Source organism: Pantherophis guttatus, chromosome 8, assembly GCF_059756535.1.
Source record: "Pantherophis guttatus breed Tessera chromosome 8, ASM5975653v1, whole genome shotgun sequence".
In the NCBI taxonomy this organism is placed as follows: domain Eukaryota; kingdom Metazoa; phylum Chordata; class Lepidosauria; order Squamata; family Colubridae; genus Pantherophis; species Pantherophis guttatus.
The window spans coordinates 22,997,102-23,014,139 of NC_142070.1; the positions used below are offsets into that span (position 1 = coordinate 22,997,102).

A 17,038-nucleotide genomic window follows, 5' to 3' on the forward strand; every position below is an offset into this window, starting at 1 on the left:
TAGTAAAAAAAATAGGATTTCACTACTGGTATACCAGAGGTGGGTTTCAGCAGGTTCTGACCAGTTCTGGAAAACCGGTAGTGGAAATTTTAAGTAGTTCGGAGAACCGGTAGTAAAAATTCTGACTGGCCACCCCCCCATCTTTTCTCTGCCTCCCAAGTCCCAGCTGATCAGGAGGAAATGGGGATTTTGCAGTAACCTTCCCCTGGATTGGGGAGGGAATGGAGATTTTATAGTATCCTTCCCCTGAAGTGGGGTGGGAATGGAGATTTTACAGTATCCTTCCCCTGCCACGCCCACCAAGCCATGCCATGCCCACCAAGCCACACCCACAGAACCGGTAGTAAAAAAATTTGAAACCCACCACTGTGGTCTACATTGTTATTTTTAATATGGTTTGTCTGATTACAGTGCTTAAGTATAAGAAGAATGATGAAGATGAATCTTTGAAGGATAAATTTTCAAGGTTAAATATTCATTCAATTAGTAAAAAGTCCAAGAGAGTGACTGGTCACCTGAAGATTCTGACAGGAGGAGAGCCTCAGGTAAATCACTCATTGTGTTTGCACATCATACTAAGCTATGGTGTGTTTAGACATGATTTCTTAAGTAATCAAACCTTTGCTGGATTTACTCACATCAATAATTTGCAATCCACAGTGGCCGATTTCATGCAACATGCTTAAGCCGCAACTAAGTCAACTATGTTATGGCTTCGTGCAAGGGCATCAAACTGGATTTCTTCGAGGGCCGGATCAGCATTGTACTTCTCAATGGGCCGGCCAGGAGGGGGGAGACGGGATGGATGCTCCTGGAGCACCCTGCCCACCAAAACGGGGCACAGTGGACCCCTGTGCCCCGTTATTGGCCTTGACATCCTCCTGCAGCACTTGGCTGGCCAAAACACTTTGGCTGGACCGCGGACTGGTCCTTTGTTATTTCCAGGCCGGCCCCATGGATCAGATCCAGCCCGTGGGTCTTGTGTTTGACACCCCTAGCTTAGTGCAACACGTAAATCCAGCCAGTGCTTTACAAGGATTTTAAGAGAGTTATTGGTCAGTGTACTACGCATTTTCATTCATTGGGTATCCTTCCTTTTCCTCCTCTTAATGTCCTTATTATTTGCCCATTCCAAAACAGATTTTATCAACTGCACATGCATTTCTCAAGGTGTTAAGAAATCTGGAGCACATAATTTACTTTAACGAGAATGTTTTTATATGCCAGAGTCACAATACTGCAGTTGCTATATATAAATTAGGGACTGTGATCAGGTTGTTTGTTTTAATTCTTTGCTTTCTGATTCCAGCCAGTCTGATTAGCAAAGTAGTGCTAACCGGGAGCTTACTCATGAAATATATATTATGTTAGGGCCTGTGACTGACTTCATAAGTATGTGCTATTTATTGATGAGAGTTCGCTTCAGAATGTATCTGACTACAAAAAAAAAGCAATTGCATTTTTCTGTGGTTTACTACTAATCTTTTAATGGAAGCCAGAACTAAACAACGTAGTCTGTGAAACGTTCTGCCTTAGATGGGACTCCAAACACACAGTACAAAAGTCAATATGGGGCTTCAGATGAGGTTATTGTAGTTGGCAGCTCGATTAATTTCAAAGCTTTACTAGCTCACATTTGGATCAATGCCTAAAAAATAGAGGAAACTACCTAAAGCTTAGCTAACTGCTTCTCCATCTCAGCCAATATTGACATTATTAGCATGTGGCAGCCATTCTGATTCTCTAACACAGCCTGCCCTACTTGTTAGCAATGAAATTCAGAAATCTGAACTGACAATCAAAGTTTGTAGATCTTGATTCTGTGCCAGTTCTTATCAGCTGCGCGGAATGATATGGTTTAAAAAATTCTATACAGTTTGATAAGGCTCTCATGATGAAGAGGGTATTCTCTGTGTTGAAGTTTCTTTTTAGTCAACATTTTTCAAACTCAAATAGCACTGAAGCATTTTGGGATGGAGTTATGTTTTTGTGAAATCTCAGCATTTTTTTTCCTTCTAAGTCAGGGCTGTCAAACTCATGGCCCGTGGGCCGGATGCATCATGCGCTGGCCAAGCCCGGTTTAGCGAAGGGAGGGAAAAGTTGCGATACGTCATGTGACAACACTATGACGACGTGAATTTGACACACTTGTTCTAAGTGTGGTCTTCATTGCTCCAGATCACATTTTCCATTGCTGACATTTGCAGCAGCTTCTAACTTCTTTAATCAATTACTGACCCTCTTCTGGTTAGCAAAGTAAGTTCTATCAGTCCTAGTAGGATTTGGTTTTCTTTCCATAAAAGCTTTTAAGAGGTGTATTTTATAGTGTACAAATCGCAAGTATTCCAAACGTTTGTGAGTGCATGTATGACCTAGTTTTTTTTTTTTTTTAATTTGATTTATATGCCGCCCTTCTCCAGAGACTCAGGGTGGCTTACAATGTGCTAAGCAATAACCTTCATTCTTTTTGTATATTTATACAAAGTCAGCTTATTGCCCCCACAACTGGGTCCTCAATTTACCTACCTTAGAAAGGATGGAAGGCTGAGTCAACCTTGAGCCTTGGCGAGATTCGAACCTGCAGTAATTGCAGGCAGCTGGTCTTAATAACCAGCTTAATAACAGGGTGCCTTAGACCACTGTACTACCAAGGCTCTTAGTTTGGCTAAGATAAGGCTAAAGTCAATTACCAATTTCATCTTTCTCACTGATAGCACAACATTACTATTTCACAGAAAGACCCCACAGACACAAGCTTCTTAAATTAAGTATCTTTTTTACAGAAATTATGACTTTATATGCTCCGGTCCTGCTTTACAGCCTCTCTAAGTCTAGACTGTCTACTGTTGACCTCACCCCATTCCTAAGAGGTCTGTAAGGGGCGTGCATAAGAGCACCATCGTGCCTACCGTCCCTGTCCTAATGTTCCCTTGTATTCATTTTATGTATTCAATTCACGCTTATACTTATATATATTATCTAATATGTACTCAACAAAATAAAAAATAAATAAAAATAATAATAAAATAAGCATATTGCCCCCAACAATGAGGGGAAGTTAAAAATGCCTGTCTATGAAACATGTCAATATTCATTTTTGGATCAGGATGAAGAAGACTGAAAATGATGGAAGAGAATATTTGTAGCAGTGATTTGAACTGTGGAGTCTTTGTTAGTCTCTGAGCTCAGTTTTTTCTTGAAGACATTTCATTACCAAACTATATAACATACTCAGGGCACTGCTGATGTTACCGAGATTGGTAATAAAATGTCTGCAAGAACCACCAAGCTCAGAGAGCGACAAGGACCCCACAGGACTGAAATTAAAGAAATGTAATCAGAATGGCAGTGAAGGTATTTTAATATTCCCTTAAACTGTTATTTATTGTTATGTGAAGATGCCTCAACAAACCACTGGGAAGGAACTCTAAGGCATTTTAACATTACGATTAGCAATTAAGTTCTTATCCTAACTATAATGTTTTTGTGGCTTTAGGTGAAAGACGAAGTTTTTAATAAAGAGGAGAAGTTATTCAAAAGCTTAGAAAAAACAGTCAAACTATGTGTGAAGAATATTCCATTGTCTCTTCAGCATTTAGAAGTAAGTGTTATATAACAACATTGCAACCTTGGTGCTAACCGTTCACAAGTTGCAAATCAACATTTGACTGGTCAAACCTGATTCAAATCCTGAATTGATCTCACAGATGGGAAGAAAGTACTAAAGCTCTCCTCTTAATCCATATTTAAAATGTCAGAAACAGAATTCTCAAACCATTACATGAAGATTTAAACTTCACTTAGTGTGTCTCCCGGCAACTGCACACTTTAAGATTATATTGTGTTTGTAAAGTATGGGAAGCCATTGTTAAAAAATAGTTTGGCTATCTGTTGGGCAATCAATTCTGGTTTGTTCAGCTATTACAAACAATTGTTAAGCAGCTCATGGCTTACTTTAATACGCAAGTCAGACCATAAATCTTTGGGCCTGGGTTGTATGAGAATGCTGAATTGTGGATACAATAAATAATCTGAGAAAGTTTTCAGATTTATGTATTACGTATTACATAATTTATTTATATAATACATAAATTATTCAATTTTTTAAAATAAATGACAACAATTAAATTAGTAGATCAATTAAACAATGCCTTCTTCTGTTGGGATTTTTTTTTTCATTTGTAAGGAGCTTTTAAATACTGATGCTGCACTATTGAAAAATCTTCCATTTGGAATCTGAAAACTCCAGTCAATTTCTTTATAGATCTATGCTTCAGGTCTCATCCAAGGGATCATTTTCATGGACTAATCACATTCTTGCAGGCTCTGGAGAAGACTCCTCTGCAGAAGTCAGAGTTACCACAACAGAGTCCAGCTGCAAAGAAATATGGAAAGCAGGATCAAAAGCTGACATAGATGCAATATCTATTCACAACATTCTTTTTATCTTGCTTTGGTTTCCTGTATTCCTAACCTGTGTTAGGAATACAGGGGTTTTATTGGGGGTTTAACTGTGTGTGTTTGTATACCTACCCAAAAAGGCATGTCACGAATACAAGACAAATTGGATTATTACAAACAAATCTACATAGCAGCTTTATAAATATTGTAGCAAATGGTAGCAAGCAGATTGTTTCATAAATAAGTATTCACTTCTTACTGCAAATATTATTGAACAAGTGTACATGTTAGGGTTCCAAGTAACACCCCCAACAAAAGAAAACTCCGAGGCTTGAGTTTCCTCAAAGTTCCATTTTATTAGAGATGTCATATTGGCACATCTGGGAAAACCCGAATCTGAAAGCTTCCAGGTTTTCCCCACCCAAAGGAAAGTTCAAGTCCCTGCCCAGCACCCACATGTCCATCACGTGGCCCAATCCAAGCACCTTCCCAACTGGAGATGCCTCCCAGTTCCAGGTGCAGGGCAAGATGTCCTTGACTTTTTGAGAAAGGAATGTTATTATGACTATATATCACCCTGGCTCCATACAATCCCCTCTCCCTGTTTCCCACAGTAGTAAATGTGGCAGGCCTGAAGGCCCAATGAACAAGATGGCTTCCAAGCCTGACATTCAGGTTAATGTCAGGGTTCCAAGTAACACCCCCAACGAAAGAAAAGGGGTGGTTTGTGAGTATATGTAACATTCTTTTGTCTATTTCATTTTTTTCAGGACTCTGTATTTCTCGGAGCACAGTGCATAACTGATCTTCAGGATCTACTACATGAGAATGAAGACGGAGCTAATGGGTCCTCAGACGCATTGATTAATGCTGGGCATCCCAGCAAACTCTTTGTAAGTTCTTGAATATATAGCTTTAAAAGGATTGGAATAGATTTTGTGAAATCTGCTGTGTGTAATATTGCACAACAAATCTAATAGAAAGTAGTTTGTTTTTTAGCCTAGTTACCACAGATTCCATTTTACTGTAAGTCAGGGGTGTCAAATTTGCATCGTCAGAGCATCATCACGTGACGTATCACAACTTTTTCCCCGTTTGCTAAACTGGGTGTGGGTGTGGCCAGTGCGTGACACATCTGGCCTGCGGGCCGCAAGTTTGACAGCACTGCTGTAAGTATATACAAAAGCCAGCCTTCCTTATCGGAAGAATAATTCAAAAGGTATGAACTGAGAATGAATAGAAGGTAAATGAAGAATTTTAAGTCTTCTGATTAGGAAGACTTAAAAAAAAAAAATCTTGCTCAACCACAAACCTGACTTGGTGAGTCAAGGCATAGGCCCACCACACATGGCTGTTTTGAGGATAAAAGCCATGTCAACCATCTACCTTGTGGTTTTCAAAAGGAAGAAAATCTAGTATGTCTTTCCCCCATCTTTATTCTTGCAACAACTTTGCAAGGTAAATTAAAATAGAAAATGTGACTCACCCAGTAAATTTTACACCTGAACAGAAACTTCAGCCCTAGGTTTGTAACTTAAATCTATGGCATGGAAAATTCTGTATTTTTGAATTAGGTTTTCATCTTATTATTCGTTATCTAAATTGATTCTCCCAAATGAACCAGGAATTTAGCAAGATTCTCCAAACTGGAAGAATAAATTTAAATAATAATAATAGGTATTTATTACTAGTAAATATAGGATATAAATAGCTTTACTATTTCACATCCTGAAATGTCTTCACTATGAGAACAGATTATCTTCATTCAGATACATTGTCCTTTCTCTTAGTTCCCTGGGTACATAGATTTCCTTCCTTCCTTCCTTCCTTCCTTCCTTCCTTCCTTCCTTCCTTCCTTCCTTCCTTCCTTCCTTCCTTCCTTCACTTAATTCCTTCATAATTCTCTCATTATAATTCTCCATGTGACATTCTTTTCATGATCTGATCCCACAGATATTGATCTCTGCTGCCATCCAGGGTTCAGTTCAGACTTTCACATAATGCTTTGTAGCAAGATAGGCAAGATTAAAATTGAATACAAACCTTAATTGTCCCTATGCCACATGTATCTCTCCCCACTAATTGTAAAAGTGGTACTAATCAGTTAGGATATACAGGTAATCCTCGACTTACGATCACAATTGAGCCCAAAATTTATGTTGCTAAGTGAGACATTTGTCAAGTGAGTTCTGCCCTGTTTTATGACCTTTCTTGCCACAGTTGTTAAGTGAATCATTGCAGTTTTAAGTTAGGGTTAGGGTTGTTCAGTGAATCTGGCTTGCCCATTGACTTTGCTTGTCAGAAGTTCGCAAAAGGTGATCACATGACCCCAGGAAACTCCAGCTGTCATAAATATGAGTCAGTTGCCAAGCATCTGAATTTTGATCACATGACCAAGGGGATGCTGCAATGGTCATAAGTGTGAAAAACGGTCATAAGTCTGGCAGAAGGTAGTAGTTCAGCAGCTCGAATCCCTAGTGCCGCGTAATGGAGTGAGCTCCCATTACTTGTCCCAGCTTCCGCCAACCTAGCAGTTCAAAAGCATGTAAAAAATTCAAGTAGAAAAATAGGGACCACTTTGATGGGAAGGTAAGAGTGCTCCGTGCGCCTTTGGCATCGAGTCATGCTGGCCCCATGACCACAGAGACGTCTTTGGACAGCGCTGGCTCTTCGGTTTAAAAACGGAGATGAGCATTGCCCCTAGAGCTGGAAACGACTAGCACGCGTGTGCAGGGGAACCTTTACCTTTACCTTTATGGCACAAATACAAAGTTCAATTTCAATTACTTAGGCTAATATATGCAAGATATAGACTGCCTTGTTTGGGAATATACTGTTGTCTGTTGCCGTCAACTGGGAGGCGTTTTGAGTGTGCTGACATACTTGGAAATATGGGAGATAAGGACTGAGATGCAATCCTTACGTCAAAGTTATGCTAATGTTGTTTAACGAACGGGGATGTTGATGATTTCTTTGCTCTGATATATATCTTTTGCCTTTCCTTCTTCCAATGCACAAAGCTGAATCAAGTAGAGAAGTTGGTGTTGACTCCATTGACTGCATTGCACTCTCTTTTCCTCGGCCCTCAGAAGCTCATCCAAAAGCGTTATGACAAACTTCTGGATTATAGTAGCTTGTATCAAAAAGCTTCAGGGGATGATACTGACCTGGCCAAGAAAGAATATGAGGCTCTCAATGCACAGCTGGTGGAGGAACTCCAGCGGTTCAATGAAGCAGCAAAGAAAATTGTAACCAGTTGCCTATGTTGTCTCATCACTCTCCTGAAAGACATGATGTCATCAGCATCACAATCCTTCATCCACAATGAATCCCAATTACTAGCAATTAAACCGGAGGTACTAACACCCTGCTGAAAGTAGTTTGTGATTCTTTCTTCTTTGAAGGCAGGCTTCTTATGTTTGCAATTCAAAATGCCTTTCACGTTTTAACCAGCGATTTTTGAGCTGAATTGATTGTCTCTGAAGGAAAATTTAAAAGCAAATTCACCTTCATCCAATTGAATAATAAAAAAAATACTGGAGACCTTTTGGAAGAAGTGATATTACATTGCTGGTAGATGAAATGTTGATAGGGATGGAGGTTTTTTTTTTTTTTTTAGATTAGGTCTGCACTTTCCATTTTCAAAGGCATCACAGGAAATTTCACCTCTGCAATTTTTTCAAAGGTAGTATGGAAATGAGTTGGAAGAAGGATTAATATTGATGCTGTGGTTTCTATTACATATTTTCCATCATTCCAAAGTGTCCCTGGCTACACACACTTCCAAACTGAGCATAAATATATGAGGTTTAATATTGGGATGTGTCCAATCTTGGCAACTTTAAGATTTGCCGACTTCAACATGGCTGGCTCGGGAATTCTGGGAGTTGAAGTCCACAAGTCTTAAAGCTGCCACCCTTGGTTTAAACTAAAGGATAGGAAGCCTGGGAGGCTGTGACTACAGTACTGATAAGATTCTTGCATTAGTAAAAATACAGGACATTGATAATAGAATACAGGACATTGAGTAAACGCAACAAAATTAAACTCCATCCATGAAAATTTCACCAAGGTTTTCTTTGCCTCTGAAAGAAAATTTAATAAAAGCAAATTCACCCTTATCCAACTGAATAATTAAAAAATATTGGAGAAATTTTTTGAAGAATTAGTACTGTCTTGCTGGTAGATGAAATATTGATAGGAATGAAGAGTTTTTTTAGACTGGCTCTGCACTTTTCACTTTCAAAGGCATCCCAGAAAAGCTTAGTGATGTCACCAGAAAGTGGATGGTCATTTTTGCTTCTGAGATTTTTTTTCAAAGGTAATACCATATGGAAATGAGATGCCACATAATTCTCATTTCAACTGATTAAATCTCTCCCATAATTCCACAACCAAAATTTAGTTTTCAAGGTTCGAAGAAGTTAAGGGTAGAAATGGGATCGATGGTCCCATCCCAGAGGATACTTGTCCCCAGTCATACTATTAACATTTTAAACAAAACAAAAGCTGAAATGTGGATAGTTTTTGTTTTGTTTTGCTGGAAAAATGAAGACTTTGGAAAAGGGAACACAAATCAAGTTGGGTGCTTGTGTGTAAACTGGCGCCCATGAGTTACTGATCCCTCTTTCTAGGGAAAGTTATGAGTATTGAGTTATAAGCCTTGAGGCACTTCCAGATTGAAAGGATTAAGGATGAGCCACGGTAGCGCAGTGGTTAGAGTGCAGTATTGCAGGCTGCTTCTGCTGACTGTCAGCTGCCTGCAATTTGGCAGTTCAAACCTCACCAGGCTCTAAGTTAACTCAGCCTTCCATCGTTCCAAGGTGGGTAAAATGAGGACCCAAATTGTTGAGGGCTATATGCTGACTCTGTAAACCGCTTAGACAGGGCTGTAAAGCAGTATATAAATTGTAAGTGCTATTGCTATTGCTATTAGCCAGTGTCATTACAGCTGCCCTGGGCATGCCCAATTTGGGGGTCCTTTTCATGTCCTTGGCAAGAGCTGGAGTGAAGGACAAGAGCTCAACCCTACACCATGGCAGCCCTTGGATCTCAAACGTGGGCTAGCTAACCTCCTCCGCAGCATCCAACCACATGAACCACTGTGCTCTTATAGGGAAGTTGCACATCAGTGTATGAACCGTATTTAAATCTAGGAGCTAATAAATTATGAGAGCAATTCTCTGCACATCCCTTTGGTGAAAAAGCTCCAATTAAGTAAGCAGAGCGGATTGCATTATCTGGAAGTGGCATATCTCTTGCATATGACATTTAAATTCGCTCAGCTGGGTCTTTTGCGATCCATTGTTTTCTGATTCAGCACTGTTAGGCAATAGGATGTTGGAAACTGGAAATGTGCTTGCACAATGACCGGTAAGCACATGTAGTTACAATGTGTTAATTGTGTTAATATGTGTCTATTGTGATCTCTGATAGAGATATAGATCTTAGTAGAAGCTTCTTCCTACATGAAGCTGTTGAATGATTAGGTAACCCTGAGTCTCTTTTACCATTTGCAGAAAACTTCTCCCAGTATCAGTGAAATACAAGATCAGGTTCTTGAAGATGTTCACAATTTGAATTGTATCAAGGAAAACCACTGTGTAACTTTTATTGAAAGAAAGCTGAGTTTTGAAAAAAAGAGGCCTGTCTCTCTCCAGGTATGCAATTTGCCATTAAATTGAGTAATTATGTCAAGCTAGGCGCAGAGGTGTCAAACTGGCAGCCCGCATGGCGGATACGTCACACACAATCCACGCCCACCCCAGCTCCGCAAAGGGGAAAACTTCGTGAAAGGTTGCATGATGGCAACGTGACGCTGCGAGTTTGACACCCGTGAAGCTAGGGATTCACCATCTTTATATTCAATCTAGAGATGCTGAGATCTCCCTTGGGTATATTGTAAAATCTACTATGGCTAAGTGCATACATGCTAAACCATGACTGAGTAATCTGCACTGAAGTGGATACAATTCTAACAAATAGACATTGCTTTTGGTGATGTATGGATCCCAGTTTTCACTCCGGTCTGCTTCATGCTAACAATATCAGATGCTTAGGAAGCAGCAGCTAAATCTTGATGTATATCTACCATTTGACTGATGTATATCATTCCATGCATAAAATAGTATTATCATGGATAGCTAATCTCTAAAGGATGGCCTTGTGATGTGAATCACTATAGGATAAGGATAAGTTCAAATGCCTTATATTAATTCACCGAATGAATGTATTAAAACAAGAGAAACAGACAAATTTTGTGGAAGAGGAATTTCTTTATGTAAGAGGAATCTCTCAGCTTCAAAAATATGAACCAGTACAAGTATGTGAATAATAAGACTGGATTCATACATTGGACTAAACCAGGGGTCTGCAACCTTAAACACTCAAAGAGCCATTTGGACCCATTTTCCCACAGAAAAGAAAACACCGGGAGCCACAAAACCTTCCCATGCCTGACTATTTCTTGAGCGGCCACAAAACTAGCATATGTAGTTGAATTAAATGTTCTGTTTTCTTCTGAAACTTTTCATTTCTTGGATTTATCCATGGTTGGCCTACTGGGAGTTGAAAAGTTCAATAAATCACATGCTGGCAGGTGTCTCACATTGGTGGTTATGATGCATATTTTGAGTGACAGGGAGCTGCAGCAGAGGGGTGAAAGAGCCACATACGGCTCCAGAGCCACAGGTTGCTGACCCCTGGACTAAACCATAATAATAATTTTGAACTTGAATTTGGCTTTGGCTAATTGTGATTTATTTGACAGATCATAGCTAAATAAGGCTTTTCTTATTTTAAACCAGGCCAGGACTGAAATCACATTATGTAGAAAATTGCAATTAACAGTGAGCATGCTGTTCCATGGTATATTAGTTCTTTCAATCAGCTTTTTGTTTACAGCCTGAATTTCCCCGTCAGAAAGAAGTACACCGGTTAATGCTACTTTCTACGTACAACGTGGACTTGCTATACCAAGCCAAGCGTAAATGCAATGCCACACAGGAGTTGGATATTGATCTTTATGAAGGAGAGGTGGTGGCTCTCATAGACCAAAAGGATCCTTTTGGCTCTACAAGCAGGTGGCTTGTTGATACTGGAAGTAAGTACTTCATATTGTACTCTCAGCATAGATATGCCCTAGTTACAGAGACCTGATCTTTAACATTACCTTCTTGGTTTTAGATATGGGGTTAACGGACACTTCCATTTAATCACTGTTTCACCTCTTTTCGTTTTCATTTCTACATTGCTATTCTTAAATGGCTATGGATTTTTGACTTAAATAATAATCTTGTTTGTTTGTGCTAGCCATCAGTCCAGTGAAAATGAATGGCCAACAATTAAATACATTAAAACAAATTAAGGTATTAAAATCATCTTAACTAATCTTCCAGTTCTTCTGAATCCAGTTCAACATGCATTTGGAATCTTTCAAAGTTTTTGAAGTATTCAGCTCTCTAGAGCAGGGAGGTCAAACTCAAGGCCTGTGGGCTGGATCCAGCCCATGGGGTGCTTAGATCTGGCCTGTGGGGCCACCCTGGAAACAGCAAAGGACCAGCCTGTGGTTCCTCTGCCCGTCGAAAATGGAGCTCGCGAGGGTCACACGTGCCACCCCGAGCTCCTTTTTCACTGGCAGAGGGTTGTAGGAGGCCTTCACAGCTGAAAACAGCTCAGGAGCCCGTTTTCCCTGGCAGAGTGCTTGGGCCACCACAGGTGCCCCCCAACACAAGTGATGGCATGCTGGCCATGCCCACCCCACCCCAGCACCCGAAGATCAAACACAACCCTAATGTGGCCCTCAATGATATCGAGATTGACACCCTTGCTCTAGAGCCATATTTCTCATCAGTGGTGGATTTCAAATTTTTTTACTACCAGTTCTATGGGTGTGGCTTGGTGGGCATGGCAGGGGAAGCATACTGTAAAATCTCTATTCCCTCCCCACTCGAGAGGAAGGTTACTGCAAAATCCCCATTTTCTACAGATCAGCTGGGACTCGGGAGGCAGGGAATAGATGGGGGCGGGGCCAGTCAGAGGTGGTATTTATCGCTAATCCGAACTACTCAAAATTTCCGCTACCGGTTCTCCAGAACTGGTCAGAACCTGCTGAAACCCACCTCTGTTTCTCATCCCCTGCAACTTTAAGATTCATGAACTTCTACTTCCTGGCAGCCACTGACTTGAGATTTATGTGAAATTTCCTGACTTAACCAGAAGGCAGTCCATGTTAAACTGATCCAGCATTTATGGCTGGTTCTTACCCATCTTTAGTGATTGTCTTCTTTTCAACTCTATGGCAGTGCCTTGTAGAACTTGGAAGAAGTAATCTAGTCTGTCTAGTGAACATGTCAGAGTTTGCATCACAAGTACTAAGCCTAGCTAACCTGAATATTGGTATGGGATAAGGACTTGCCAAAACAGAACAAAACAAAACACAATTGATAGTATAATGTTAATTAGATTGTATAGTTTGCAATACTTTAGAGCATTTTCATGACTCCTCCTTCAGTGGGTTTTCAGATTGCAATGTCTCTCTCTGTCTCTCTTTTTAACTTGCAATAATTTAAGGCACTTAAAATAAAATAAAAAACTCAACCTTTTGATACTCTTGGCCTTTTTTTCCTCCCTCCCCTATGTATAGTTCTTAAAGGATACGTTTATTCTTCCTTCCTGAAACCCTATAAACCAGCCAAGGAATCAAAAAATCCTGGGGAAATCCATTTCTGTGACGGTGACTTTGATAACATCAGCCTTTTTGTCTCTGCGCGACAACTGGATGACAACAGTACAAAACCCACAGAACACAAAAGAAGTGGCAGTGACTCTTCCTATAATAGCCTGTGTGAAAAAGAATTTGTGAATGGCTCAGAATTGGACAGCTGTTATGAAACAGATGAGCAACACGTAAGCATGATTTCATGACCAGTCCTTTTATTAAAAAAGGAGAGGGGATGAATTCAGGGATGAGTTACCTGTAGTTGCTGGTCACCACTTTCTAACTGTAGCTGCCTAATCATTTTTCTTCTCCAGATAAAGGAATTACAGCGTCTACTAATCTTGCCAACTCTTTTTTGTATAGTCTGATCTCAGAGAAGGAAGAGGTGCAAATGATCAGTTATGACAAAGGCAAATAAGTAGGCCTACTTAAAATATGGGCTCTGGGTCTTGTTTTTTTCCCAAATCTGGAGCTGATACTGTACTGCTGCAAAATTATTTTAAGTTAGAGCACATCACATTTTATGGTTCTTAGTGATAATCAAGAAAAGTATTCCAAGACCCAGGAGGTAACTTTAATATGCCACTGTTTCATGACTTCATACTTATCTCATTGGGAAATAAGTATAGAGTTTATAAATTTAGGGATTTGGGCCTAATATTAGTGATATTACTCAAACACATTATTCCAAAACTGACACAAGATTTTTTTTAAAGAAACAAGCGTAGTCGGATGTTGCTTGATTAGCTGAGCTGATTTGGTTGGGTGCTTTCCCCCCAGTTTTTCACTGAAATAGGGAGTAGGATCATTCATTCATTCATTCATTCATTCATTCTCTCTCTCTCTCTCTCTCTCTCTCTTATGTTTCCTATCTCTTAGACTTTCTATGCTGTTCATGCATTTCAAGCAAGGAGTAAGCAGGAACTCAGTCTTCATGAGTATCAGCGAGTTCAAATCCTTCGTTTTTCGGACCTGAGTGGCAATAAAGAATGGTGGTTAGCTGAAGCCGAAGGACAAAAAGGATATGTGCCAGCTAATTATCTTGGGAAGATGACATACACATAAATATCAGATTAATTTTACGGAATAAATTCTCAGAGCCAGAAGACTTTTATTGTGATATTATCACCCATGAATTTTTGTGCCTTAAAAATGCAATAAGCTAAGAGCTTCTAAAATCCGGAATTGAAGTACTTGTGAAGAAGAATTTTTGATGGAATGCGTATATTTACTTTTACTTTTGTCACAGTGGACTGGACAAGAACTCTTGTAATTCCTTTCACAGATTTCTGAGAAATTTAATTATATTGAATTCATCCACTGAACCAGGGGCCCCAATCTCCAGGCCGTGGTCTATTTGGAATCAGGCTTTGCGAGCATTATATTGTGCAAGTAGAGTTGTGTGTGTGCACTTGCGTGCTAGCCCATCGCTCATGCAAGTTGAGCTGTGTGTGCATGTTAGTCCACTGCGTGCATGACCCGGTTCCCCTCTGCCCCCCAGCCGGCTCGCCAAGCCACAAAGGTTGGGGATGACTGCACTAAACCATCTATAACAACAAAAATCTCATGACATAATAATCTACTTGGTCCTTTAGGTGCCACAAAATGACTTGATCTTTGCTGTGAAAACCTAACCCAACTAATCCAACTATGACAGTTATAAAATTCGATGTTTGATTTTTTGTAGATTTGTGAATTAATCAGGAATGGGCAAGAAGAACCCTATATTGTCCAAGAATGTTCTCAGGTTTCTATATATTCTTAGAAACAGTTTAGACTCAGATATAAGGAACTAAAATGGTACAGAGAAGTTGAGAAAATTCACTGGAGATTTCTTGCACATGGAAGTACCTTTTTGGTTATGCAAGACATTTCTAGTTCCAAGCTTGTAAAGAACTGAATGCACTTTTTGTTGACCTTTCAACATATTACTTTTTAATCTCAGATTAAGAACTGTAATCTCAGAACTGTAGTTCTGCTGAAAATGCTTCCTGAAATTTATTTTAAGTGACAGCTGTTAACCTCAATGGAGAGATAAATGCAATTCTGTATACACCAGGAATTATGCTTCATAAATTCTAATGGGACCCATTTCTTGTTTCAGAATTGTATTTTAAGGATAAATCCCACTGTATTTAGCAGTGCTCGCTTCCAATGAAGCATCTGTAGGATTATACTGTGTTTACATACTCTGCAATGGCCCAGAGGACATGTTCCCCAAGAGCAAGTAACAGGATAGAATTGGTGATGATGAAGCAAACTTGGGTGCTCTGGGAACCAAAGTTTGGAGCACCGGATCAAGGCAGTCATTAGAATGAAATCTCAGTATTTTCTTTAAATCAGATGTCTAAATTAATACAATATTTTATTGTCCCAAACCATTAGGTTATTTTAAAAGCAAAATTTCTGTGCAATACTCAATATACACACAAATGATATCCAGGATCCAATCTGCGCGGGCTACCAAGACCAGAGGTTTGTCTTCTGAGCTTTTGAACTGTCACAGAGAACTTCCCTGAGGTTGGGCTCCAGCACAAGTCAGAAGACAAAACTTCTGGTCCTGATGAACGACTCAGATTAGATCCTGCAACACTATCCTGGGAAACTGATGACTCCCCCAGATACCCCACTAGAGGTCAGCTTGGGGGAAGATGAACCAGTTCCTGGCACGGTAGGAGCTGAGTTGATTGATGGCTCCGAGCTGCTGTCTGTGAGGGATTTGGCTGAAGCACAGCTGCAACAGAACAATCCTGAGACGCCAGGTGGGGAAAGCATGCAGCTGCAGCTAGTCAATGATGAGGAAGAGGAACTGCCTTCTGCACCTGATCCAATAACACATAAGACAGAGAAAAGGCAGGAGCAGAGGTCAGGCAGATGCACTGCACCGAAAGTTGGCTATTTAGCACAGCAGACAGATGAAGGCGCTGCTGGGAACGTGTTTGTTTCCTAGCTGTGTGTTTTCTGGTTGTTGTGATTCCTGCCTTGGTTTGATACTGTGCCTTGACTTGGATCATGCCTTGGAAACTCTGGACTTTTCTTGCCTTGTGACCTCTCGTGTTGTGGATTTAAATTTGCCTGGTGGCTTTATTTTGATTGAGAAACTTTCAAGTGCCTTGTAGACTCTTTTGACCATTGCTCCATGGACTAGCATTGGTCTGCTTGTGGATGGACTTAATTGGGACAGTTCTGGGTTTTTGATGAAGAGAATTGGTGGGGAATGTTAATAAACTCACTAAACCAGTTATGTGTGTGTGTGAGTGAGTGGGTGGGACAGCACAGCACATATTTGCCTTCATTCATGATAAATGATATCCTCCTAGGCAATTTCCAAATCACTTAAAAATACAAATACAGAAGTCATTAAATCTGATGCTATTTTCCATATATTAAGAACTAGTGAAGTATATGTCAGTAGAGTTCAAGAAACTATTTATAAATGGTCTCTAGGATCAATCCTGTAGGGATAGTTTACAAACAGACTTTAGATCAGTCTGAGTTTCCACCATGAGGCCAAAAGCTTGGAAAATTGTATCTCTGGTCCCAATGACTGACCCAGATTGGCTCCTGCAACATTACCCTGGGGCATGTATATTTGCCTTCATGTCAGTCTCATATATTTCATTGCTGGGTTGAGAACTTCAGCAATATGACTTTTTCAATGACCCCTCACATAATAAGGTGGCAAATACTCCATGAATTATTGATCTTTCTATTGCTTTCTGATTTTCAGACAGACATCTATACTTTGTGTGGTACATAAGCTTTCTTTTGCAATTTTGTGACTAATAAAATGCTCGCAGAACTGATTTTTCTTTTACCATACACATAACTTCAAAGTTCTAAGTTTCCTGCCATTCTATGAAGAAACAGCAAGAAAGCAAGAAATAAATATTGCTTCTTTTTGTCAGACTTATTGCA

General features: G+C 39.9%; 1 protein-coding gene across 1 annotated transcript in view; it reads left to right on the forward strand.

The window, feature by feature from the left end:
• ARHGEF38 (Rho guanine nucleotide exchange factor 38) overlaps positions 1–16,362 on the forward strand; it is a 53,074-nt gene extending 36,712 nt beyond the window's left edge. Inside the window, exons 7-14 of the mRNA XM_034442222.3 lie at positions 412–545; positions 3,497–3,601; positions 5,172–5,294; positions 7,422–7,757; positions 9,921–10,061; positions 11,305–11,503; positions 13,046–13,308; positions 14,000–16,362. Coding sequence (XP_034298113.1) covers positions 412–545; positions 3,497–3,601; positions 5,172–5,294; positions 7,422–7,757; positions 9,921–10,061; positions 11,305–11,503; positions 13,046–13,308; positions 14,000–14,185 — 1,487 coding nt within the window. The 3' untranslated portion in view covers positions 14,186–16,362. The remainder of the gene's footprint in view (positions 1–411; positions 546–3,496; positions 3,602–5,171; positions 5,295–7,421; positions 7,758–9,920; positions 10,062–11,304; positions 11,504–13,045; positions 13,309–13,999) is intronic.
• Positions 16,363–17,038: the final 676 nt, after the last annotated feature.